At 35.8% G+C, this 27,863-nt stretch overlaps 1 protein-coding gene across 1 annotated transcript in view; it reads right to left on the bottom strand.

Annotated features, from left to right (window-relative positions):
• Positions 1-27,863, bottom strand: part of LOC149569630 (putative polyribonucleotide nucleotidyltransferase 1, chloroplastic) — a 316,486-nt gene that overhangs the window by 48,268 nt on the left and 240,355 nt on the right. The window contains exon 21 of the mRNA XM_089822341.1: positions 20,267-20,330. Coding sequence (XP_089678467.1) covers positions 20,267-20,330 — 64 coding nt within the window. The remainder of the gene's footprint in view (positions 1-20,266; positions 20,331-27,863) is intronic.

Below are 27,863 nucleotides of genomic sequence, written 5' to 3'. Positions count from 1 at the left end.
TCCACATGTTTCACCTCTTGTCCAATAAAGTGGTGCACAACTTATAACTTGAGTCCTTGAACCCCCTTGGAGCCTCATTAATTGATATCACCATTTTTTGTCACTATGGTTTCAAAACAATATTAAATACCAATTCACTTGCATAGATGCATCTCACTATGTCTTGCTTGAATATGTATCAAGATTCTAGCCTCATTGTGAAATTCATTTCCAAAGGCCCCTTTGCTATCTTATTTGTCACCGGATCTTGAAGAGCATGCAAGAATAGATGGCCCTTTGAGAGTTGTCCATTGGAAGTGGAAACTAATGCCATTGAGCTAGAGATCTTTGAGACTTTTTTACTTCTAGGTCTTTGCAAAGGATGTACCATTGTATTCCTAGTTGCTTCATTTGCTTGTTTTTTCTCTTCAATGTATTTTAGTACAAAATGGTTTGCAAGAAGGGTTTTAGGTGGAGGTTTCCCTTCAACTCTTGTCTTTCTAGGAAAAAAAATTGATACCTTTCTAAGGATAAAGCACAAGTTTGCTTTCACTCTACTATGAGACCTACCATAATACTCTTTGCAATGACTACAAACCCAAATGCAACCTCCTTAACCTGGAATTTGTTGAACAATTTCCATATATTTCCATAGTGAAGAGCTAGGCCTATTTGGAACTTGGAGTTCTCATCATTCTATGAATCTATAAACAACATACAAATCAACAAAGCAAAATGATAACAATATAATAAAATAAAATTAGATTTCATTTCAAATGCGAAGGAAAATTTTAAAAAACAAACAGAATAGGAAAACTTACCTTTTTTGTTAAAATCTTAATCTTTCAATGTCTTTAAAGAGTTCTCCAAACTTGCAACCATGTAGGAATAGCTCACAACATGCTTAAAGCATAAAATAATCACCTTTCAACACTCCTTGAACAATGGCAACAAAATAATAAAATTTATCAATCAAGGCAAGAAGTTTTCTTTTTCATTCACAAATGCACAAATGACATATGTTTCTTGTTTTCCTTTTCAGAGGTCTATTTTAGGGTTGAAGGGTTGAATCGACTAAAATTGAACAAAAATTAATTTTAAAAAACTAAAAAATAATGCATCTTTTGGTCAAAATCAGCCCCGGTTTTGTCAAAGGTTATGAAATTTGCCCAGGTCCGTCTCTAAGACTTTGGGCCAAACATACACCCTTGCGGCCAGCTTTTGAGTGAATCACGTCCAACTTGGAAAGTGGAAATGACTTCATGGGGTACAAACTCTATGGTATCTAATTTACACACATGAACTCTATGCCCAACACTAACATTGCCTAGAAAATGAAAAACTTGGTCTCCATAAATGGTTGCCATACTATTTGGTTGTTGTATTTGTATGCTGATGCAATATTGTACTCCTTATAGTATTCAAATATAATAAAGAAGCATATCCAAAACATTTTTAAAATGTAATAAATATGTTCACTACATTTTGCATAAATTTATGTGTTTTTACAAAAGTTGCTATTTTTTTAGTTGTATCTCTAGTCCACTTAAAAAATGGGCCCACTAAGTTTTGGCAAGTCATATGGATATCATACATTTGTAATGTCCCCTATTAGACTTTACTTGATTTTCCCTAAAACTCCAATTAAGGTTAAGATCGTCCTTGTGAATGACAATTTGTAACATTCCCTACTTGGAAGTTACCCATTCCTAAAGATAAACATACATCACTATGCATTTAAATTGGACTGAATTAAGAAACAGCCATTGATTCATAATACATAAACCCTAATCCCTTACTTTCTCCTAATCAATAAACTTAAGAAGGATGGGTAGTCACTTGTTCACGGACAACTAAAAACCAAATCTACAACTAAGCTCCCTCAATGTTTCCATAGCACATGCATACCTAGTTTGGGACATCTCAATCAAGGATTTGTATAAGGCCACTTCTCTTTAATGTGCTTGTCTATATGGATGAAGATGTAAGAAAACCATATCGTCAACCTCAAAAGATCTCTCTATCTTGTGGCAGTCAACATATGATTTTTGCTAATTTTGAGCTTGCTAAATGTTGTCCTCGAGACATCCAAATCTCTAACTTGAGGTGCTCTACTACAATCAAGCTAGGTCTACACAGATAATATGTAGTATTATTACAATGTTCCCCTAAATACAACCACTTGCCCTAGATTTTATGCTAACCCGCAACATAATTGTGAAGATAACCCTCAACCCAGTTATTTAAAATCTTAGTTTGTCCATCCATCTATGAGTGTTATCTAGTGCTTAGAGTCATCTCTGTACCCACTAATTTGGACAACTTCTACCATAATATGTTGAAGGAAAACTAGCTATCTTGGTTATTAATAATGGTCTTCAATTATGGATATAATCTAAACACTTCACAAAAGAACAATTATGCTATATGAGAGGCTATCCAATTGATTTAAATAGCATAGGAGAGAAAAAAGTAGTCAACCAATCAACCGCCACAAATTTACGACCCTTTCTCGAGACTCTAGGAAGACTTGTGATAAAATCCATTTACACTCCCACTTTTTCTTTACAATCAGTAAGAGATGTAATAGACCTATTGGGAAAGAATGTCTTGACTTGTTCTACTGACAAGTCAAACACTCATGCATATATTTGAGGACATCTTCATTAAGACCCCTACATCTTTCTCTTGTTTTCCCATAGGTCTTGAAGTATCTCAGATGTCCTACTAATGGAATGTCATGAACAACTATCATAAGTTTCTCCTTAAGCTTAGACTCAAGTACCAAAGTCACCTCGAACCTTGTCGTCATGAGCTCACATACAAAGAGATTCTTGGATTACTTAATTAAAAATTGAGTCTTCCAATCAAATAAAATCTTTGACATAGAGCATAAATTAGAAATAGATCTCCTGGAAAGTGTATAGACCACAATATTCCTTTTCCCTTTAGTGCAATGTAAAAATCATGTTCCTGAATTGCGCTGACCCACTTTTGTTGTCACTCAATCAACTCCTGCTTAAGGAGTACCTCAAATTGTTGTGATTTGTTCTCACACATGAATTTTACACCTACCAAATGGTGTTTGAACTTTGCCAATGCATACATGATGACAAGCATCTCCTTCTCATTAATGGAGCATCATCGCTCATTATTCCTCAACTTCCTACTCTTGTGGTCTATTTCTCATGATCTATGCACCAATCCCTCACTTGGTGCATCACACGCTAACACAAACAACTAAGAGAAAACAAGAAGAGCTAATATATGACAAGCACCTATAATCTCCTTAACCTATCAAATGTGCCTTGTGCATTAAATGACCACTTGGACCCTTCCGTGTAAATCTAAAAGTGGACCTATATGCTATGAGAGTCCATATACAAATCTCTTATAGTAGGAACAAAGACCAATAAATCCCTTAAATCTAAAACTTTCCTAAGAGGTGGCAAGTTAATAATTGTTTGTATCTTCTCCTAATGCACCTAAATACCATTAGATCCTATGACATGCCCCATACAAAAAATCTTAGTAAATCTAAATCCACACTTGAATTGATGCAAACAAGGGTTGTGCCTTCATGATGCTCAAGACATCATCAAGATTTTGATTGAGCTCTTCCCATGATCTATTGTACATCAAAATATCACCAAAGAACACTAACACAATTTTCTGCACCTACTTATTGAAAAAGTGATTCATACATGACTAAAATGTAGTAGGTGCATTTGTAAGATCACAAGGCAATAACTAAAACTCAATGCTTGTAGTGGCATCTAAATATCGTCTTGTGTATATCCTCACAGTTATGAATTTGATGGTATCCTAATCGAAGAACAATCTTTGAAAAGTAAACCACTCCATGTAACTCATCAAGTAGCTCATCAATGTGAGGAATCGGATACCTATTCTTGATGGTTCTTTTGTTCAGAACATGATAATAAATGCAAATTCATAATAACCCATCCTTCTTTACTAAGAAAATTCATGAAGCAAATAGGATGGAGTTTAGTCTAATATGTCCCATGGAAAGTTATTCCTTAATTGTCTTCTCAATCTCTTTCTTGAAGTGTTGCATATGACAGTATGGTGTAGTGATGATAGGTTTGGCACCCTCCTCTATAACATGCAGAAATCCGCAATCAAGTACTGATTGAATGTCTACATGATGCTTATGACCTACTCTTGACGCTGGTTTGTAGGACATAAAACACTAGGCTTCCCATGCTATATAATCATGTCAAAGGATGGCTTCCATCTGTGAGCTAACACTACTCTAGGCCCTCCATCCGATAAAGCCTTTAGCTCAACCTTTCTCCCATTCTCCACAAACTGTAATTGCATCTTATGATGGTGTAGAATGTTATTGCCAATAGACTGCAAGCACTACATATCAAGAATCACATCAAGTCCTTCTAACTTGACCACGTAGTAATCATTGGTCATGGTGTAGTTCCCATTAGACTACAAAGATGAGGAACTATCCTAATGCAATTCAAGGTATCACCAACAAATTTGACACCAAAACCTGAAATCTCAACCTGTAATACATGATTCACAATCAAATGTTCAAATAAAGTTGTGTGGCATCCATATCTAGCAAACAAATAACTCGATCCCCCTTAAGTACTCCCTTTCATTGGAATGGATGGCATGCAAGAACTCTTGACAATGAAGCAATAGCAACATTACTCTGATCAACTGCCTTATCTTCATTTTTTTCCAACAGGGGCTTCTCTTGATGCTCATGATGTTTATCATTATTGCTGTCCTCAAATCTGCCGTCATCAATTTGCTCCTCCTCCACATATGAAGTGAACTTTATGTAATGTATTTTGCCCTTTTCAAAGCATCCATGATTGCAGGTCAAAAGTTCTTTTCAAGTGAAGCATAGTTTCCTTCTCCCTAAATCATTTCTAGTCTCAACATCCGTCTTGGGTGGTATGTTCTTGGTCTTATTATAAGATTTCAGATTTGGTTTTGAAGTTCTAAGATTCATTTTAGGAGGCTGATATGTTAAGTAGATAAGACATCTAGGTCTAATGTTGTTATATAGCATCCTACAATGAGCTAGGCTTGTATTTTTTCAAAAGTCCCTTAATCTTATCATTTATCCCTTCAATAAGTAGCATTATGTTTCTTCTTTCAGTGATGTCCGAGACCTTAACAAGAATCATTTGAAACTCATTATTGTAAGACTCCAAGCACCCACCTTGCCTCAATTGAGCCAGCTCTCTATACTGCACTTTAAAATTCTTATGGTCAAATTGCACGATCAGCTTGGTGCTAAACTCATAAGAATGTATTAACCCATGGTCTTGTTTTACAAAACCATAGTGCCACTAATCGTATGTTACACCTTCTAAATGCGTGATTGCAGATTCGATTGCATCTACTTCCTTCATTGGTTCAAGACTTGAGATGTTTAACTTACGAATCCGTGTTCTTGGATTCATTTTTCCACTCCCATCAAATGTGCAAAGAGTCAATTTGTTGTTAGCCACCTTGAGATCTTTGTTTGGATGCCTTGGCCTTCTATCCTGCATTGTTTTCATACATCCTCTTTGCTATCTTATTTATTGAGTGAAGGACAAATCTGCTCGAAAATGTTGTCTAGGAATGCTATGTCTCCATTAACATTTGTTAAGTAACATGGACCTTTGCTGCAAATGTAATAATATGGCCATTGTAATTGATGTGTTCCAATGCAGATTTCGATCTCATATAAATAGGAGATGAAACATGTCTCCAAGGTTATATATATATAGAGATATATTTTATAATAATGATAATTAGTATAATATATATGTATGTATTTATAAAAATGGTTATACATATGTGTATATATATTTATTCTAAATATAAATTATGACATGAGTTCTGATTTCATATCTATTCATATTAATATTATATATAAAACTGACTATTACTATGGTATGTCAGTTTATATTAAACTTGATATAATATCGAGTGCTTGTATTATGCTTGCGTAGTTTCTTATGTGTTGGGCGCAAGTCTTATGAGTTTAATTAAGCCATGACTTAATAACAGTCACGTTTAATAGACGTGACTCATATATGAGTCACGGCTATTAGCCGTGACTTCCTTCATCTGCCCGCATATATAATATGCGATCTTCTTTGCTTTAATATACACGGTGAACACATAACATTAACAAGTCTTCCAGTATATATATTGCGAATTGCAGATAAGAATAGCATTGGATCTTCTCACTTTCATTTCAGTTGAATTAATCATCTTCAGAATCTAATTATATCTTTGCCTTGAGTAATATAAGATTTTAGTCTGATACAACAACATGGTATCAGAGCAGGATTAAAAGAAGTATCCTGATATCAGACAATAAATGTTCTAGATTATAGAGGCATCAGATATTGTTAATAAAATGGTGAACGGCATGAGACTTGAAGATAGGCTTGAAGGTGATCTAGATTTTGCAGGCTGGAAGCTACATCTGAAACTTATACTTAAAGAACATGGTTTAAATAAATTGATTGAAAAATCTAACCAGTCACCTAAAGGAGATAATGAAACAGAAAAATGGGAAAGTGATAACAACAAAGCTATGAAAATTATTGTGGACGGAGTTAAAACTCATTTACTTCCTGTAATCTTAGAATTAGATACTGCACATGAGATGTACGATGCTCTTGAAAATATGTTTGAGATAAACAATACTGTTCGAATCATTACATTAAAAGATAGAATGTCAAATATTAAAATGAATAAAGGAGAGAAAATTTCCTCTTACTTCATGAGAATAACCGATCTTCGAAATCAACTGTCTTCCGTAGGACATATATGTGATGGAAAGGAGTTAACAATTATGGCTCTAAAAGGTCTTCCATCATCATGGGACACCTTTAGACAAGAGGTATGCTCTCAATCTAAGTTACCTAAATTTGGAAGACTAAAAGCTGATTGTATACAAGAAGAGTGCATGCAAGTAGCTTGAGGTCAAAATGTTTCCTCCTCAAAAGAAGAAATACATGTTCTATCTACTCAAGTAAATAAGAAGAAAAGAAAATTCAAAGGAAGGAAAAAGCACATTAACTTCTCCAAAATGCAATGTTATAGGTGTGATAAATTTGGACATCCAGCATCCAGATGTCCTGATAGAGTTAAGACTCAAGCTTCATTTGCAACCACTCAAAACTCTAATGAAAAGTCTGAACATAATGCTTTCTATTCAGCACTATCCAGTGAAGCATCATCCAGATCAAGCACTTGGGTAATCGATAGTGGAGCCTCTCGACATATCACAGGTTTTAAAGGGGAGTTAGACTCTCTTCAAGAAGACTATGTTGATGAAGTAACCATTGGAGATGATTCAAGCTACCCCGTAATGGGAATAGGAACATGTACCATACATCTAAAATCAGGGAAAACAGTTGAACTTACTAAGGTACTATATGTACCTAGCATAAAAAGAAACTTGCTTTCTATCTCTGCTCTTGAAGATGAAGGACTCAGGATTACATTTATGGAAGGAAAGGTCTTAGCTTGGCCTAAGAACTCTAACATTAAAAATGCATACAAAATTGGCTCAAGACATGGATGTCTCTATCAGGTTAACTCTATCGTTCATTCAGCTCTAATTCATGATTCCTTCAAAGAAAATGAAATCTGGCACAGGAGATTAGGTCACCTTCATTTCCGAGGACTATCCTCTATAGGAAAAATGGTAACAGGTATATCTAAACTTAATCCATATCATGAAGGAACTTGTAAAGGCTGTGGTTTAGGGAAGAATATCAAAACTACATTTCATAATAGTCAAACCAAATCCAAAGAAATCCTAGAACTTATTCATTCAGACTTATGTGGTCATATGTCAGTTCCATCTCGAGGAGGGTCTCTATACTACATCATATTTGTAGATGATTTCTCTAGGAAGACATGGATCTATTTTCTTAAAAGTAAAGAATCTGAGGAAATCCTTTCTAAATTTAAAGAGTTTAAAGCCATCGTAGAAAACCTTTCTGGAAAGAAAATAAAAGTATTAAGAACAGACAATGGTAAGGAGTACATTTTTGATATCTTTATAGACTATTGTAAAACTGTCAGGATCAAGAGGGAGTGTTCATTTCCTTACAATCCACAACAAAATGGAATAGCTGAGAGAAAAAATAGATCTATAATTCATTCTGCCAAAGCAATGCTTCATGATCAAAGTCTTGAGACCTTTCTTTGGGGAGAAGCTTCAAATACTGCTGTTTACCTTCAAAATAGATGTTCCCACTCTTATCTTGAATTTAAAACTCCTGAAGAAGTATTTACCGAGAAGAAACCTGATCTTAAGCACCTAAATTTTTTTGGTTGTTTCGTCTATGTACATATTCCTAAAGAAAAGAGAACCAAATTAGAGCCCTCAGGAAAGAAAGGAATCTTTGTAGGTTATAGTGAAACCTCAAAAGCATATCGCATCTATATCCCTAGACAAAGGAATATTGAAATAAGTCAAGATGTAATATTTGATGAAGATTTGACCTATAAGAGATCTAAAGATGAATCTAATTCAGAAGAAACTCTAGAAGAACAAAATCCTGATAATGAGAGGGAGTCTATAAATGAGGAAGATAAACAAATTGAACCTATGGACATTACTCACACATTCGAGGAAAGGAAAAGACCTTTATGGGCCAGAAAGCTAATTGAAGAAAATAATTCCATTCCTTCAGAGTTCATTAGGGAGAGGAAACGTCCTAATATATACTCAAGTTACATTGCACTAATGAGTGAAATTTCAAAATCTGAACCATCTGATGTAAAAGAAGCCATAAAACATCATCACTGGAAAGATACCATGATAGAAGAATATAACTCTATACTTAAGAATGATGTTTGGGATATTGTTTCTAGACCAAAAAATAAATCAGTTGTTTCCTGCAAATGGCCATTCAAAATAAAGCATGCTGCAGATGGAAGTATTGATAAATACAAAGCTAGATTTGTTGCTAGAGGATTCTCCCAAAAGGAAGGAATAGACTATGATGAAAATTTTGCTCCAGTAGCCAGATATACCTTAGTCAGAACTGTTTTAGCCATTGCTGCATCCAAGGGATGGAAAATTCATCAAATGGATGTAAAAACTGCATTTTTGAATGGTGTTATAGAAGAGGAAGTTTATCTTGAACAACCTGAAGGATTTGAAGTGTACAACAAACAAACTCATGTATGCAAGTTGAAAAAGGCTTTATATGGATTGAAACAAGCTCCCTGAGCTTGGTATGAACGGATAGATCAGCATCTAACCAAACTTGACTTCTCTAAACACATTGCAGATCCAAATTTATATTACAAAGTAATACAAGGGGATATGTTAATTATGGTTTTATATGTTGATGATCTCTTGATTACAGGAGAAGATCATTTAATTGAAAAATGTAAACAAGCTCTCATATTTGAATTTGAAATGAAAGATCTAGGAATACTACACTACTTCTTAGGACTAGAAGTATGGCAGCATTCTGAAGGGATCTTTCTAAATTAAGGCAAGTACACTTTGGATCTACTTAACAAATTTGGCATGCTGGATAGCAAGGCAATGAAAACTCCTATGGAAACAAATCTCCTGAAACTAAAAGAAGCAACTGAAGATTCTGAAAGTGTTGATCCTACTCTATATTGACAGATAATTGGTTCTTTAATGTATTTGGTGAATACAAGACGTGACATTTGTTATGCTGTAAATGTTCTCAGTCAGTTTATGTGCAAACCTAAACAAACTCATTTGGTGGCAGCAAGGCACATTCTCAGATATCTTAGCGGTACTATTGGATATGGTCTCAAATACTCTAAAACTGAATTAAATTTGAAAGGATATATAGATTTTGATTGGGCAGGAAATTCAAAGAATCGCAAGAGCACTTTAGGATGTTGTTTCACATTGGGCTCAGCTATAATATCTTGGCTTAGTTGGAAGCAGTCTTCAGTAGCACAGAGTTCTACAGAAGCCAAATACATAGCCGCATCTATGGGAGCAAGAGAAGCTGTATGGTTGAGGAAACTTCTATTTGGATTATTTGGGAAGCCTCTTCCACCTACTACTATTTATTGTGACAACCAGAGCTGCATCAAGTTATCTCTTAATCCTGTGTTTCATAACAGGTCTAAACACATCAAGATACCTTACCACTATGTTCAAGACATGGTTGAGAAGGATGTAATCAAGCTGGAATATATTAGTACAGAGGATCAAATTGTAGACATTCTTACCAAACCACTTGCTAAGACGAAGGTGGAATTTTTCCGTAAAGAACTTGGTATGATTGTAAAATCTGAGGACATGTCTCAGAGAAATTGATTATTGTACATTATTATTATATATATATATATATATATATATAAAACTTGTGTTAAATTCTTAAGAAGTGACAACTTCAAAAGGTTTTTCACTTGTATCAGGAGAAGTTGTTGTAATGTGACGTCCTTACAATAACTTGTAGCATGATTTATTTTTGTGAAAGTGTTTCATGTAAGGGCTTCATCTTGTAAATCAAACAACTAGGCGGTTGATATCATTAATTTGATTATCTACAAGTTGTTTGTATAGATATATTTCCGGTACTTGGTGTATATCATGCCCTGATATTTTGATAGGCCATTACCACATTGAGCATTTGGTGATCATCATTAAGTTGATGTTTCTGATAGGCCATTGCTTTTGAGAGACTGGTGAATATCATGAAAGTGATATTCTTGTAGACCAAACTCTCACGTGTTACAATGTTTATATTTGACATTGGATAAAAGAAGTCTTCTGATCAAAGACTTCTTATACCTGTATTCCCTACTAATCTAAGAGGGAGTGTTGATGTATAGATTAGTTGAAGAGTTATTTATAACTCTTATAATTAGAATTATGTTATATTATATATGAGATATTTAATAAACACATATATATTTATTCTAAATATAAATTATGACATAAGTTCTGATTTCATATCTATTCATATTAATATTATATATAAAACTGACTATTACTATGGTGTGTCAGTTTATATTAAACTCGATATAATATCGAGTGCTTGTATTACGCTTGTGTAGTTTCTTATGTGTTGGGCGCAAGTCTTATACTTATGAGTTTAATTAAGTTGTGACTTAATAACAGTCATGTCTAATAGACATGACTCATATATGAGTCACGGCTATTAGCCGTGACTTCCTTCATCTGCCCGCATATATAATATGCGATCTTCTTTGCTTTAATATACATGGTGAACACATAACATTAACAAGTCTTCTAGTATATATATTGCGAATTGCAGATAAGAATAGCATTGGATCTTCTCACTTTCATCTCAGTTAAATTAACCATCTTCAAAATCTAATTATATCTTTGCCTTGAGTAATATAAGATTTTACTCTGATACAACAACATATACTATATATATTATTATTGTTACATCCCAAAATTTACCTATTTAAAATTATTATAGCCATTGAGTCGATTAGATAAAAACTATTGTTTTTATCTTCTTTTCTTTCCTATTCATATGAAAAGGGTATTTATATGTAACCGTTGTTTCATATGAAATTGGTTGTTATCAATTATTATGTATAACCATTTAATGATGATGGTAGTTAACCATTACTTGTCATATGTTGATGATGGTAGTTAGCAATTGCTTAGTTTCAGAATGATGGTTATTAACTAATTTCTTTACTATTATCTATGTTATATGATGATATGGATTTATCATGGGAACTTGTTATTATTGTGGAAAATGTTGCACAGGTGGTTGCAGGAGCAAATGAAGGGGACAAGCATTGCTTAATGGGATCTACGCAATGGGGCACTACCTTAGTCCATTTGTCGGATCGACAAGTATGACCTCTAGTTATCTTAGTATGGACCTAGTGACTGCATAAAAGGGTGCATTCATTGGACACGCATGAGCTATTGGACAATCAATAAAACATTAAACATTTTAACATAATCCAAATATGTACGATAAATGGTTTATGTTGACTTTCTCATCACTTCTATATGTGTGTGTGTGTGTGTGTGTGTAAGAGTATGGTGCCACCATAGTATTAAATTATACAAGCTCATCCCTATAAAATTTCATCAAACATTTGGTAGTCTTTACCGTTATTGTTGCAAATTTGATAATTTGATTTGTGAAATAACACTAAAGAATGCAATTCGGCATTGACAATTTTAGATCAATTTAATTCTAAGAAGTTTGAATGAATGTCAACATTAATTCATAATTCTGCCGTGCGATAATTATATAATTATGAAAGAAAAAGGATTTGCTCTAGCTTTAATTCATTACCAACAATGTTTCAAATAAATAGTAGCAGCAATAATATATTAAAATGCCAAGAACTTGAAAATACAGATTGGCTTTGACTTTTAATTTGCAGTCCAATGTGAATCTACAACAGTCCCAATAATTTATATTACAGGCCATATTAATTGAACGCAGCTCTTGAAAATTGTAACACGACCCCTCTTAAGTGTCACACAAACCCTCCTTAGGTGAACATGACCTTAGATAGAACTTCAAGCTAGGACGTAGAAGCATACAATTAGTAATTCGGCCTTCAATTCATTCTCCAAAATCCAGTCTTCAACACTTGTTCAATCAACTTCTCAATAACAGTAGATACAATAGAGAAGCAATTACAATTTGTTTTACCTCAATAGCAAAATGGAAGATAAACTCAAAATCTAACTCTTATACTTCAGCAAGGGCACAAAACCACAAACTCAAAATCGTCAGAAAGACAACAAGCAAAGAGATAAACAAATAATCAAATGCTTTTCTCATCAAATGTCCTCATATTTATTATCTCCAAATGGCACCTGTTTCCCAAAAGAACTCCACTTACATAACATTAAAATATAATAAAGTGTCATTAATATAATTTATTAATTGCTTTTGGCTCCAAAAATGATCTTTTCCACCATAACTTAATATTCTGACATGCAAGGTCACTGCTTCTTGTTCCCACGATTTAAAACTTTTCGTCCTAGTTCCAACAAGCTATGATATTGAGGTGACCAACCAACAACACCAACAAAAATAGCAACCTAGAGATATTTAGATGAATAATAATAATAATTCACCCATCTTGCGAAAACAATTGAAGAAGCATCAAAATCAAAATTTGACAACACCAAAGTGATCCTAATGATGAAAGACAATGAATGAACCTAATGGGGTGACTTAGTGTAAATAGACGCCCTCTCCAAGATTCTTGGAGCCCAAACTAGAAGCCCAAAATAAAAATTGAGAACATCACAAAACTCCTCTAACTCAACTAAGCTCACTAGAACCAATAATTTGACTCACTATAAATAGTAAGTCCCTCAAATGGAGCCAAAACACACCATAGGTTGCTAAAATGCCTATAACCTCACAACTGACACCCTCAAATCCCAATGTCATCTCATGAGGGCAGCGATGGTGAATTGACAAAGCCAACTACAGGAACCTAATAAAATGGGGACATTACAATCCTCCCTAAGATTGCTTGTCCATAAGTAGTCCTAGAGCAAAATAAACATCACAGCCCACTTGGATCCCGAAGGTAGAAGTGCATACTATCCTTGTGTACAAGCAACTTGGCGCACCAACACCCAAATAACGGGCATCGACATCAGAATCATCTGAAAACTAACCCTAGGCAATGATGAAGGCAACAACTCATTGGAACTCAACCCAACTAAATTACCAACTCTCTCCACACCTGAGCCCCCATCAAATTGATACTCACACCCAACTGCACTATGAAGATGATAACAACCATAGGTACCTGAAACATTACCACTAACTCCAACCTTTGTCAAACTGTCTTGGGTGTGTAGATACTGCAAGGGGTCTAACTTGTAGCTGTCAATCCCATCTGCAAAAGATGGTGCTAACCCATCCCATAATGGATGGTATGAAACTGAAGCCAACCCACACCGACGTAAAACCAAGTCATCTACCTATGAGTCAAAAGAAAAGTGATGAGCACTCCTCATAGTGTAATGCCAATAAAAAATTTCAATCTCTGTGAAGGGCTCATCATCATCAAACTAGGAATCAAAAGATGGCTCTACTCTTTGACTTCGAACTATTGGTCGGGCAGGTCTTGCGTTACCCTCTCAATAAAGCCAACCTCAAAATCCATGTGGGGAAGCATAGTAGACAAAGTTTCTACAATCTTTTCCACCAACCTCTGAATAGCACGAGAGCCTCGAATGAGTATCATCGAAAACTCTATATGAATCCTCCTACACATCCGAACTCTCCAAAAGATACTCCATGAAAGACTTTGTGCAATAGAAATTATATACTTGCTCCCTTGCGACCCACAATTGATCCCTCTGAAAAATGTGGCATTGCCAACTATCCAATGGTACCAGTTGTATGAAATGAAGGTATAGATCCGCTTCTGACAGAAGGAAGCAAATCACAATGAGAGCTTATCTCCACTGATGCTCTGATCTTCTTTTTACCTACAACACCCATATGTTGGACAAATGTGTCAGCCACATTATCACATCCATCAACCCCAACTGTAGAAGCAAACGCAACAACTTCCACAATATGTAACTAAACAAGGTTTGAGGCCTGTGTCAATTGTACCCACTCTAGCTTCATGGTAACCTCATCCAACTGTGATTGTAACTCCTAAAGAGCCAACTAAGTATACTGAAGAGAGTCCACAACCACTTCAAGCTCCTGGGTGACCTCAACTACCTCCTTTTCCCCTAACAATGTCTCATAATAGGTGCTACCCCACTCGAGAAGGTAATCCCTATTAGGGACTAATTGAGAGTAACTATGCTTCAAGATCCTGACAACCTCTCGAAGAACATTAACCTCTGCTAGGGAAAAACTACTATTGTCATGCTCATTTGACATAGGAGCACCCTAGCCAAATGTAGCTAGCATCTGATGGATAGCATCATAATGCTCAAGAGTTGAGGAAATGTCAATATCACTCCCCTTCAGCTAACAAGTCACATGATGCCTCTGTAACCCCTGACTCCTATGCAAGCTCCCCGTCTCACGAATTGCATTGTAATAGGAAACTAAATCAGAACTACCCACCACAAGATTGCTCATATGTGTGCTATCGTCCTCACACAACTCTGCTTCCGAGATACAACTACTATTTACCTCAATCAACTCCTCATCTAAAGAAATGGAAGCCCTCGAAATATCAATCTCCCCACATGTCTCGGCTTTCACTTCAATAGTAATATCCTATAAACATTGATCCTAAGACTCATCCAAAACCTCCTCGAAGTCATCACCCAATATCTGACAAGGGGTATCATACTCGGTGCAACTCATAGCATCATCCAACAAATCATCAAAGGTGTCCATACTATTTGCATCCCTACCACCTGGCAGAGCCTCAACTGCCATCACCTAACTCTACACACACGACTCTATACTAGGTTGTGAATCAATAATGCTAGAGCATGAACCCACATCTATTGACTCCACTGTAGCACCCAATTCACCAACATCACAACTGGGTGAGTCCATACATGCATCCGTCCCACTTGAATAAGAAGTTGCCTTGTGTATTGGAGCAACACGATGATAACTCACATATAAATCTCCAATAATAATCCCCTCCTCAAGGGAGCCAGAAGTATTAGTAGTAACAACTGCATCGGATGTCTCTGCACTAACTACAACAACTCTGAGAGCTTCAACTTGCTAAAGCTTAGTGCCACTATCCTTCGCTGCCACTACCACAACCAAATGTCCTTGTGAAATAAGTCCATCATCAACATTGCAAATAGGACTAGCAGATGTTGTACTAAATATAGGTACATTTGCATCACAGACACCCTTCGGAGAAAACTCAAGCTTCCTTCCTTGCAGCCTCCATGCCAACCTTCTAAATGCTGAAACCATATACCTCGCTGGCCTGTCAACCATCTCTGGATTCAACAATTTCTTTGCCATCCTCTATTGATGAAGCTTAAGTTTTTCTATACTCTCAAAGAATTTATTTTCCTCCTATCTTCCTCACTACTTCACCAGATCCCGAAACTACTAGGCTCCATGTATCTGTCCATGGATGGAAACAACAAGAGTGCTGATCACTCTAATCACAACAGCAATTCTGAAATATTTAATATTTTCCTACCCCACAGGATGCCAGGAAACCACTCCGATACAACTATAATAACCCCAGCTAGCTATAACCTTAACAATCATCAATTTTCCTTTGCTAATCAATAGTCTAGCATTTCGTCAAACATTTGGTAGTCTTTACTATTATTGTTGCAAATTTGATAATCTGGTTTTCGAAATTACACTATAGAATGCAATTCAGCACTTACAACTTCAAATCAATTTAATACTATGAAGTTTGTATGAATGCTAACATTAAGTCATAATTCTGCCCTACGAACTATGCAATTATATAATTAAGATAGACAAAGGATTTGCTCCATCTTTAATTCATTACCAATAATGTTTCCAACAAATAGTGCCAACAATAATATATTAAAATGCCTAAGAACCTAGAAATATAGATTCGCTTTGACTTTTAATTTGCAGTCTAGTGTGAATCTACAACAGCCCCAATAATATATATCTCAGGCCATATAAATTGAACATAACTCTTGAAAATTGTAACACGGCCCCTTAGAAGTGTCACAAAAAGCCTCCTTATGTGAACATGACCTTGCAATTGATAAGTTGCTGCCCTAAAGTGCAACGACGGTCCTCTAACACTTAGATTGAACACCCAGCCACGACGTATAAGCATAAAACTAATAATTCAGCCCTTCAATTCGTTCTCCAGAATCCAATCTTCAGCACTTGTTCAATCAACTTCTCAATAACAGTAGATACAATAGAGAAGCAATTACAATTTGTTTTACCTCAGTAGCAAATTGCAAGATAAACTCAAAATCTAACCCTTATACTTCAGTAAGGGCACGATAGAAGAGACTCAGAATTGTCATAAAGACAGCAAGCAAAGAGATAAACAAATAATCAAATGCTTTTCTCATCAAATGTCCTCATATTTATAATCTCCAAATTGCACTTGTTTCCCAAAAGAACTCCTCTTACACAACATTAAAATATAATATAGTGTCATTAAAATAATTTATTAATTGTTTTTGGCTCCAAAAATGACCTTTTCCGCCATAACTTAATATTTTGACATGCAAGGTCACTGTTTCTTGTTCCCATGATTTAAAACATTTCGTCTTGGTTCTAACGAGCTATGATACTGAGGTGACCAACCAACAACACTAACAAAAATAGCAGCGTCAATGCATTTAGATGAATAATGATAATAATTCACCTGTCTTGCAAAAACAATAGAATAAGCATCAGAATCAAAATCAGACAACACTAAAGTGATCCTGATAATGAAAGACAATGAAAGAATCTGACGGGGTGACTTACTATACATAGACGCTCCCTCCAAGACTCTTGGAGACCAAACTGGAAGCCCGAAATAAAAATTGAAAGCATCACACAATTCCTCTAAATCATCCGAGCTCATGGAAACCAACAGCTTGACTAATTATAAATAGTAAGTTGCTCAAATGGAACCAAAACACACCATAGGTTGTTGAAAAACCTATAACCCACAATTGAGACCCTCAAATCCCAATGTCAGCTCACGAGGATCACGATGGTGAGCTGACCAAGCCAACTGCAAAAACCTGCTAAAATTGGGGACATTACAGGTCTGCAACAAATGGGAGTCCAAACACCTCATTACCTTTGTTGTGGCTGACTCTCTGATTACAATGCATAGTGATACAAATAGATACACAATTCCTAGGACTTTCAACATCAACGTCACTTCTAGTCACTGCTTAACCCATAAGCAAATCTGGACATATATGAGCCTGCACTGTCATGCAGATATGGTGTTTGTATTCACTAAAGAAAGGTATCTTTGGCAGCAAATGCTTATCAAGGAATGATGCACATGACCATACAAATGTATGTTCCTCCAATGCTTTGAAAATTACTGATTATGGGTTCCACTTATCACCAAAACCTTACTGCGGGAAGAGTCTGAAATCTGCTATGGCTGCCATTTGAAAATCATAGGACAGCCCTACCATTAATGAATCATATATATATAATCATCACCCTACCATTAAACTACACAATCGAACAAAAACTCCTGCAATAAGCTTAGTAGAGAGCTCAGAGTAAATATGCCTCACAAAGAAAATTGGGCTTCCCTCCGACCTTCAAATTCCCAAGGGGTTTTGTCCTTGGAAATGAAGCCACTATCACACCAGCAACTATGAAGAAATAATATAAATCAGATTCCAAGGGGTTGCATCCTTGGAAATGAAGTCAATGTCACACCAATAACTATGGAGAAATAACATAGATCAGATAATCAAATAAATAAATTATATAGTAAAGGACAAGGACAAGGCTCATTATAAACTTTTTCTTAACTCATTGGTGAACCTGCACTTTTCAATGTGGGATTAAAAAAGCCATTTTACTTGATAAACTCACTTTATTTTATAATGTTATGTTATAACATAAAGTGCCTTTAGGAATATGAACCCCAAAAATTAATATTTCATTATCTATATTTCTCCACCAATATAAACATTGTGACCCAGATATCATCCCTTAGTCTTCTAATTAGCCTATTGAGATGTGCGAAGATAGGCTAATCATTTCTCATGTGATCCCTGAAGAGAATGAGGCATTACATTAACTACCTGTGTTAGCACAAATTCACTGACTTATATATATTTATTAATATATCATTATCATTGCTGCATGTTATTAATATGTCGCTTGTATGCTATTAATATTTATTGTTGGTTCTCAGACTGAGGTGCTTTGTCATTATACTTTGGAATAACTGTGAACCTGCAACCAATATGGTAATTGATACCATCCTTTGTAGTCTGCACCACTGCCACACATACTCTGATTACTCTAATAGAAGTTCTGAGTCAATAACTGTATTTGACTGGGTCCATTGACTAACATCTTAAGATTTAGTGATTCTTTAATCATTTATTTGATTAAACCTTTTGCAATCTCTCAAGAACTTTGTACAGAATCAAGATTGTATTATATTATTATTTATTTTTTGATCTTACTCCAGAGAGGGGACATTACAATAGGTTTGTACATTATATGCTGCTATTGTAGAGCTTTTTTTATTATGAGTGCCCCATCATATTTTACAGCTTCCACTTGGGGATTCACAGGTATACACCATTTTTTTTACTTTAGGAGATTGGTGAATTCAAGAGTTCAGACAATGATGTGGGGTTTTCTATTTCCAAGTTTATGGAACTACATCCTAATGCAATGTTTTGCAAACTATATTATATTGAAAAGACTGCAAACAGCTTCTATAAACCTACAGACTTAATCACTACACGAGGATCCTTCAAACAGCTTGCACTACTAGCTAGTCAAATACTTTTACACGACCATGGACTAGGTTACAAATTCATGCCCCACACTGACATTTATCCACAAGTAAGATGGTTATTTTTCCTTAATCATGTATCCTAAGGAATTAGGATTCCCATGCTACCATACTTGTAAGAATTCTAGGGCTGTCATACTCATTAGGATTCCTCATACCAAAGTTTCTTTGAAAATGCAAACTATTTTTTCCAACAAAACATATCTAAAACACTTATATCGTTAACCTCTTTTATATAGAAATGAAATATTTACAGAACATATATCATAAGAAAGTAACAGGAGACTAATTTTGCACTTGAATGCAACAAAGTATACCATGAATTTTGTGTATCATGCAAAAAAGGTGAGACCATAACCTTGAAAACATTTGTTTTCATTATTTTTATTTGTATGCCAAAGGAAAAGGAATGCATTTATAGACACATGCCAATCTTCCCACAATACGAGCAAGAACAGTGATTGAATTTCTCAACAACTTAGGCTCGGACTTGACATGGTGTTAAAATTCTTCATGGTTTAAATTCAAAGTTCCCTGTACCATGTAACATCCAAGTAAGAATATTTCTAATATTATTAGTTAGATGCAATATCACAAAACACAACTTTTCAGTATACAACATGCATTACATCAAGTACACTGCAAATTCATACACAAGTGATCTCGTATTGAAGATAAAAGGGGTACAAATGGCAATATAGATATCATATTAGTAATGTTTGTCCATATTTCTCCAAGGAAGAAGCAATGAATCTCACATACGAATGTTAAATTGATACAGAAGAAAATTCAATAGAATACAAGTGCAGTATCAATAGCTATAAGGCATGCATGTTCTTCAAAGACATACCTCACGTCCAGGTGCTATTTCAACAAAAACTCCATATGGTGCAATGGATTTCACTTCACAGTTCCTGTATATAAAATATAACTAGTCATGTCAAGTTTCATACAGAAGATTGATGATTGACCGAATTCCAATTTTCTAAAATATTTTGCTACCTTATTCCAATTTAACTGTTTCTTAGAGAGATAACAAAATGATATTGACTACACATTTGTTTGTGATTATGCCACACAATATTCTCTTTATCATCAGTATCCTTTCCAAACACATATCCATCCCATATCCCTTGTTGTGAGAATGTTTGAGAACAAGTAAATATGCATGCATACTACTTTTGACCCTGCTAATGAAAATCCTCACTACTCTCTAGATACGTATCCAATCTATAATAAGAAAATGGGCAAAGATAATAGAAGCTTTAATATTTATATTTAGTAATACTTTGCTTCTATTCCACAACATTTTTCATTTAATGCTAAGTACATATTTCAGGGCTTTCTATATCGTATATTCTAGAAAAGTTGTTCTACCTCCTATAATCACTTGCTAAACTTGAGTTGTTTTGACAACTAACAAACAAACACTTACATAGTAATACAATATTAAGTTCTTTCACAACAACTTAGTGTTAATGCACACAAATCTAGTATAGTAATCATAGTAATGATGCTAATTTAAAGACCCATTTGAATACTAATTCCTAACTGTTCTATCCCTTGCAAAGAGAGCATTTAAAAATAAAAAGCATACTTCTTTCTACTGGAATTTTTTGTCATCGATGTCAAGATGGGTTATCTTTAATGTCAAAATATTGTGTCATTAATAAATTGGTGATCTAATACTAAATTACCAATTCGGATGTGGATTCCGAAGTGGATTTCGGAAGCGGATACAGCATGTGGGAATTTTGTTTGGATGCTCATGCGAGAGGAAACGTGTATCTATATATATATATATATATATATATATATATATATATACATACAAACAAATGCAAGAAATATACAAAAACAAATCATTTGATAGTATGACTATGATACTTGTCCAACATTAGAGTTTAGTCTTAGGCAATAAGTTCAAATAGGTCATGTTCAAGATTCCAACAAAATAAAACCATAGTTAATGATTGAAGATTCAATCAACTTTCATTAGAGTTTGAATCATAGGGATTCGCAAGAAAATCCACATTCTCATCATCAGCTCCAACTGCTGAAAGATCATTTGAACCAAACATGATTCCACTTATGCTAGATGCACCAGGTACCACCCTATCATCATCACTATCTTTGACTATAATAAGATCATGAAGTGTTGCATCCAAATCCGCACACTCAAGGGCTACATCCGAAAGCTTTGTTGCCCCTTCCTTGTAATGATCATTCTTACGTGACAAAGGATGCAAGTTGGTGTGGACAAAGACGTTGCGCTTCACTGAATGGATAAAGGAGTATGTACTTCAATTCCTTTCAGCAACAAAACAACTAGCAACCTAGATAGTTGTCACTAAGCATACAAATGAAAAGAAAATTAATTCTAAAGAATGTGTGAAACACTAAATTCTAAAATGTAAGTGTAAACATAAAAGTTTAAAACAAAACAAAATAAAAAACTTACTTGTGATAGGACCTTGATTGCAAGTGGTTGAAGATGCTTGAAAGGTTGACCATACATGTACCACCACATGATAGCTCCCATTCTATTTTTGTCCTTCACTACAAATGGAGAATGCTTTAACCTTGATGCAGAAAGCCCATTTTCTTCCCTCACTTTTTTATGCATTTCTTCCAGTGGGAAGAGTCTTGTAAGAGCTTTGTGGCACCCTTCAGCAACCTCCTCATCCACAAATGGTGCAACTCTACCCGACATACCAACTACCTCCTCACTATAGTACCTAGGAGATAAGGCATATGCAAGGAGGTGCAATGGGGTAGTCATCTTATTCCAACAATGGTGGATAATTGCTTGCAATTGTTTGCATAAAGCTTTGCTTTGTGTGGGATCACTCTCATGTGCTTGTATAGAATGTTTTACCTTCTCAACCATGGTGTCCATGCCATCATACACATCCCCCAAGCAAGGTGTATCTATATCAGCAAAGCAGAGCATAGTCATGATGGGAATGGTGAAATCCAATACATATGCTACACAAGCCCATCAACTCTCATTCAAGATCAAATCCCTGATCGTTTGTGCTCTTTCCGAATTTGAGGTTTTCTATATGCCCCATTGATTACCAATGACCATTTGGCCCAATGCATCTTTTACCTTGAGGAGTCGTGTCATATCAATTGACAATAAAATTATAATTTTTGATTTTTAACTAAATTAAAAAGCCATGAAACTTAGTAATTTTTAAAAATCAATTTACCTTCAGCAACTCCAATTTGGAGTATGTTCTAAAAATGGATTGTGACATGTGGTGGTTTGTCACAAACATTTGTATCTCCTCTTCCTCTTGGTGTATTTTCTTCACCCAATCTATTTGAGTGTCAATCCTTTGCATGATCAAGTTAAGGGAGTGAACAATGCATGGCGTCCAAATAATATGTTCATACCGACTCTCAACTAAAGCACCCACAACCCTATGATTTTTGGCATTGTTTGTGACCACCTATACCACATTCTCACTACCCACCATCTTGATGGCCTCGATGAGAATTCTGGAAATGAATTTGGAATCCTTCACTTGCCCCTCACAATAAATAGCCATCAAAAACATTGTCCCTTTGGGGGAAACTGCAATCACATTAATCAGTGGTCGGTTTCTTGTATCCTTCCAACCATTTGACCCAATAGTTAGACCCAAAGTTTTCCAAGATTTTTTGATTGGTTGAAGGTCTTTTTCTCTAAATGTGTCTTCTCTTTTTGCAATAGAGTCGTACGCACCTTTTCATACCCCAGGTTGGTGTAGTCAGCTAGTGATTCTTTGCTTGCTGCCACCGTTTCCTTCTAATATGGTGATCTCACCAAGTTGAAAATAAGCCCATTTACATAAAGGCAACGTGCAATAGCTTCATTAGCGTAGTCTCTTGCCTCCATTTTAAATATGATGTAAAATGGGCCTCTTTTGCAGATTGAAATTCTCACTTCTTCCTCGTCCTCTCTTGACACAGGTACTTGCAAGAATGGGTGTTGGGAGGATGCAATTGGTTCAGTGGGTGCATGCATCTTGCTCTTTGAGGATGAACCTTGATAGTAGCTTTATTTTGATCTATTGATCAATGCATCAGTAGCTTCTTGTTCTCTTACAAATGAAAGTATTTCTGCACTAGTCATCCTAGTACCATTTTTGCCTTTGCACATTCCAAATCCTTTGCGAGTAGGGCCCATAAAATGACGCTTCACTCGGAAATATGAGCTATTGAAAAGTTTTCCTTTGTTACTTTGACAATAATTGCACTTCCAATAGTATGAGCCACCTCTTGCAACCTGTGATACCTGTGTTGTATGTCTCCACAAAGGAAAACATATATCAATTTTGAAATTATCAGTTCCTTCCCCTCCTTGGACCACCACTGGAGTTTGACTAGCACTACCACTAGTATCCATTCTTGCGTAGTTTTTTGCAACATATTCTATAAGAAAAATAAATAAATTTTAATTAGGTCCTAACGACCATGAACATCATGCATACAGGTGGAAAGAAGTGAGAAAAAAATACTAAAATAGATAGCCAAACTTGCTTTTACGTATCTTTCAAAAAACAATTGGGAAAAAAATTGAAAATTTCTTCAAGAACTTGAAAAAAATCATCAAAACTTCAAAAAAAATCATCAAAATACTCAAGAATGGGATTGATCACTTATCTTGAATGATTTTAACTCCTTTAAGAAAGCTATCTTTCGCTCTTCAATTGATCCTCTTCGAAAATGCTGAACTTGGCTTCACAATGGCAATGCAATCTAGAGACCAAATGAGAAGTGGACGTAGGTGGAAACAAAGTTCCAAAATGAGTTGTGAATGCTTCAACATTCACCTTTAGGGTCATTTTAGGGTTTCATAGCAAAAAAATTCTTAAAAAAGCAATTAAAACATGTGCATAATGGGCAAGTTCAGTTGTTTTTTAAATTTTTATTTTTTTAAATTTTTTTTTAGGGCCTTTTGGCCGTTGTGCCCGTAGATGTGTTCGGAAGCCCTACAGAAGTTGGCTGGAAGCTAGCTGCAGGCTCTTGGATGTGTTTGGAAGCCAATGGTTGGCTCTCAAATGCATTTGGAAGCCTGTTTCTGGCTTCCAAACGCATCTGGGAGCCAACAACTGGCTTCTGACCAGCTTCCGCAAGGCTTCCAGACGCATTTGGAATCCGTCCACTTTGGCTTCCGTACCCAGGGGCAAGAAGCACGAATCGGTAAGCTAGATCTAATGCATGAAATTGATAAACACATAGAGTAGATTGAGAAAAAAATGGCAATCATTGCAATTTCTTCAACATTTGTTTTTGGACCACAATGAGAAGCGCATAAAAAGTAAAATGGCATTAACAAAGTATATGATCGACTTTATAATTGGTGATTTCATGAAATCTAGGATAGCAACTTAAGAACATCCATGGCTCTCATGGTGCAGGCAATTTGATTGGATAACAATCATTGCTCTATATAAAACAATTCAAATTAAGGACCAAAAATGATAGAATAAATAAGAGTGGGCCTATCAAGGATATAGCTACCTAGAGACTATATTTACTCACTACTGGATATGTTTATATACTTTGCACCCTAGTTACACTACCTTGGGGAATGAGGGGGCAATGGAACAAGGGGACAAATTTTTGAGATGGGGGATAGGGGGGCCTTAATTTAGGGATGGTGGGGGGATGGCGAGCGGACAGTGGTGGGGGTTGGCAAGGGTTTTATATACTATACATAAGGTACTTAAAATGCTAGTTATGAATATATGTATTGCAATATAAGATATAAAGATATAAAGGAGTAAATACTTGTATATTGTATTGAATTGGAACATCAAATATTGAACATAAATAGTCAAATCAACAAACAGTCAACACTGAGATGTCCTCCCATCCTTGACAACGTTGGCAGAATTTGGTGGTACCATTGGGGACATGGGAATGGAATTCCCAAGTCCTCAGCACATCCCCATCTCAAGGACGTAGTCCAAAAGGGGGGTACACATCCCCATGTTACTAAATAGAAATCTTCACAAGTATCAAAGAAAACATAATTATTCAGAATAGAAATCATACACATAATATGGAAGAATGGTAACTTTAATCCTTGTAGTTTCATATCAATAGTAATCCATTCTTTGTGTCATCAAATTACATATATAGTGCTCGATGGTTAGTTGCATACACCAATCGTCACCAATCTCCTACAACTACCCAAAAACTAACTATAATTACATTGTCATCATTAATCAAACCATAAAACATAAGTATTCCCGCAAATCAAACTATGGAAGACATCACCCCCCAATCGCCCCTTCCCAAAAGAAAGTCATCCTCCAAATGACTACAACCAAAATGGCTGATGTGTACAAAAAGCAATCAATTGTGAGAAAGGGTCAATGTAGATTCCTAGAGTGGTGTAAGACATCATACACAAACGCTATTGGTGGAGTTTGAGATCTTGATCGGCTATCATCTATTTCTCTCATGCTGCATTCAATAATCTAAGCGCATCCATCAAATCCTTCTAAATACTCTCCAATTTCACTGAGGTGACTACTAGTTGCACCTCCATCCCTGCACAGGATATCGTTTCCTAAGCTAACTTGTCCTTCAACTCCCCCACTCTCACTTGCAAAAATGCCCCTCGCTCTAGTGCCAAAACACACCACTCTTTTACCTTCTATGTTGCCATGTCATTTGTTGCAGCTAAAGGATTGTATCCTCGAAGGTGTCTTCTATGTTGTAGAGGTTACCCATCATATTTGGTTGTCCTACCAAACTGTGTGCTTTCTCCCATGCTTCTAAGATCTTTGCAGGGTCAGTGTGCTGTCATTTGGGACCTGTGAGATGCTTTGTGAAATCTCTATCACATTCTTTTTGCATGAATCTAAGGAGCCTCTCTGCTTCCATGGTGACAGGGCCTATGTCCAATTATTGAAAGAGATTGGATAGGGCCTATGTCCGACTCATCCAAACCTTTTGATGAGGTGTCTCTTATATGCGACCTCTATCAATGGCCCTTGTCACTCCTTCCCCTTAAAGGAGGTGGTCTTGTGCGTAATACTCCACACTTTACCTCAACAACATTTGCTTGTGGTGCTAACTGTGCCTCCTCTCTCTCCCTGTTAGTGTTTTGTCTCATCAATAGTGTAGACGGGAGGTGGAATATCATCAACTATCATTTGGAATTCTTTTAAGAGGTTAACTGTATCATTCTCTGCATCAATCTTAGGTATATCTATATTGGGTACATCTCCCTCCTCTTGATCTCAAGTAGAGCCCACCCCATTTATGTCTACACCTTCAGTAACTACCAACATAGGGCTTGGAATTTCCTTACGTTCCATAGGGGTCACATCCTGTACTAAAGTTGTAACTATTGTAGCCAGGGTGACAACTCCAACAGGTTGTGCAAGTATAGCCACTAATGTAATAGGAGAATCTCGTTTAATGCCTCCTGAAGTCGACAAGCAAATAGTATGGGGCTTGAAATAGTGTGTTATTAAGTCTACCAGCTTTGCCAGCTATAGCTAATGTGTTCCCTCTATTGGAACCAAGTGGGCAATGGGTGGGAGTTAAGGGAGGCTAAATATGATCTTGGGCATTGTAGATGGCTTGACACTCCAATTAGTTACCAACAGTATAGATCTCTCTCACTACGGTATTGGTATGAGTGCTAGTATGAGTGGCTCCTCTAGTGCTTCTGCCTGTACTAGCATAACCCTCTCCCATATAACATCCATGCCCTGTACGAGCACTAGTAGGGGATCCTCTTGCATCAATACAAACTCTATTGGTATTATTCCCTATGCATGTGCCTCCACCTATTACACCTCTTCATCTTCTCCAACCATGGTTTCCTTTCCTCCTATGGCTCTTTGTGCCTTGGTATAGATATTGTAAGGTTTTCACACCATTGCCCCATTGGAAATGGAGACCCTCTTTTTTCACTTGAGTTGTAGGAGTAGGTGGTGTAGGAGCCTTAGATGGTAAAAATATTGGACCTTTAATTTAGAAGAGGAATTGGATGAAGTGAGAGAGATGGAATTTGAAGCCAGTCAAGTCTCAGTGTTAAAGTTAGGAGTAAAATGACTATTACTTAGATTGAAGGAGAATGGCAAGAGATAAATTGGTACTGAAGCATAGAGAAACGCTCTATTGTCCTGTATTTTGTCATCACAAAATGTTGGTAATAGCACGAAACTTTTTCAAGCTAGTTTTGTGTTTCTCTAAGCTTGAATTTGATATTCAATTGTTTAATGTTGATCAATCGATCCATTTCAATTCGTATATTAAATCTTTTTATTGAAGGCCTTCGTCAAGTGTTTTTCGTTTTGCTTGCTGTCGAGCCTTTGCTTGATTTTTGAAGCCTTCATTGTCTGTTCTTTGCTTTTGAGTTTGCGCTTGTTGGTTTTTAGTCTTTTGGTTTTGCTCATGTCATGCATTTTGTTTTTCGCTTTGATTCGGTC

The sequence above is a fragment of the Cupressus sempervirens genome, chromosome 3, assembly GCF_028749045.1.
Source record: "Cupressus sempervirens isolate cs-2001-9-10 chromosome 3, ASM2874904v1, whole genome shotgun sequence".
NCBI classification, from domain to species: Eukaryota; Viridiplantae; Streptophyta; class Pinopsida; order Cupressales; family Cupressaceae; genus Cupressus; species Cupressus sempervirens.
Note: the sequence above shows the minus strand (reverse complement) of the source record. Positions and strands in the feature narration are given on the sequence as shown.